The sequence below is a fragment of the Fukomys damarensis genome, unplaced genomic scaffold, assembly GCF_012274545.1.
Source record: "Fukomys damarensis isolate Sample0158 unplaced genomic scaffold, DMR_v1.0_HiC HiC_scaffold_35, whole genome shotgun sequence".
In the NCBI taxonomy this organism is placed as follows: domain Eukaryota; kingdom Metazoa; phylum Chordata; class Mammalia; order Rodentia; family Bathyergidae; genus Fukomys; species Fukomys damarensis.
In genome coordinates, this window is record NW_022900947.1 from 787,278 (window position 1) to 787,568 (window position 291).

General features: G+C 67.4%; 1 protein-coding gene across 1 annotated transcript in view; it reads right to left on the bottom strand.

The window, feature by feature from the left end:
* Nkx1-1 (NK1 homeobox 1) overlaps window positions 1-291 on the bottom strand; it is a 6,377-nt gene that overhangs the window by 488 nt on the left and 5,598 nt on the right. The window contains exon 3 of the mRNA XM_010641907.2: window positions 7-289. Within this exon, the coding sequence (XP_010640209.1) occupies window positions 7-289 (283 nt within the window). The remainder of the gene's footprint in view (window positions 1-6; window positions 290-291) is intronic.

Genomic DNA, 291 nt, shown 5'->3' on the forward strand with positions numbered 1-291 from the left:
CGGCGCCCCCGCCGCCGCCGGTTGGCGCGCTGGTGTCGGCACCCGGGTTCTGCTTCTTCCACTTTGTCCGGCGGTTCTGGAACCAGATCTTCACTTGCGTCTCGGTGAGGCTGAGCGACAGCGCCAGGTTGAGGCGCTCACACACAGAGAGGTAGCGTGTGGCCTTGAACTTGTTCTCCAGCGCCACGAGCTGCTCGTAGGTGAAGGCAGTGCGCGCACGCCGCGGCTTCCCTGACTTGGAGTCGGAGCCTGTGCGCTTCCGCTTGGGCTTGGCCGCTGCCGCGGCGCCCT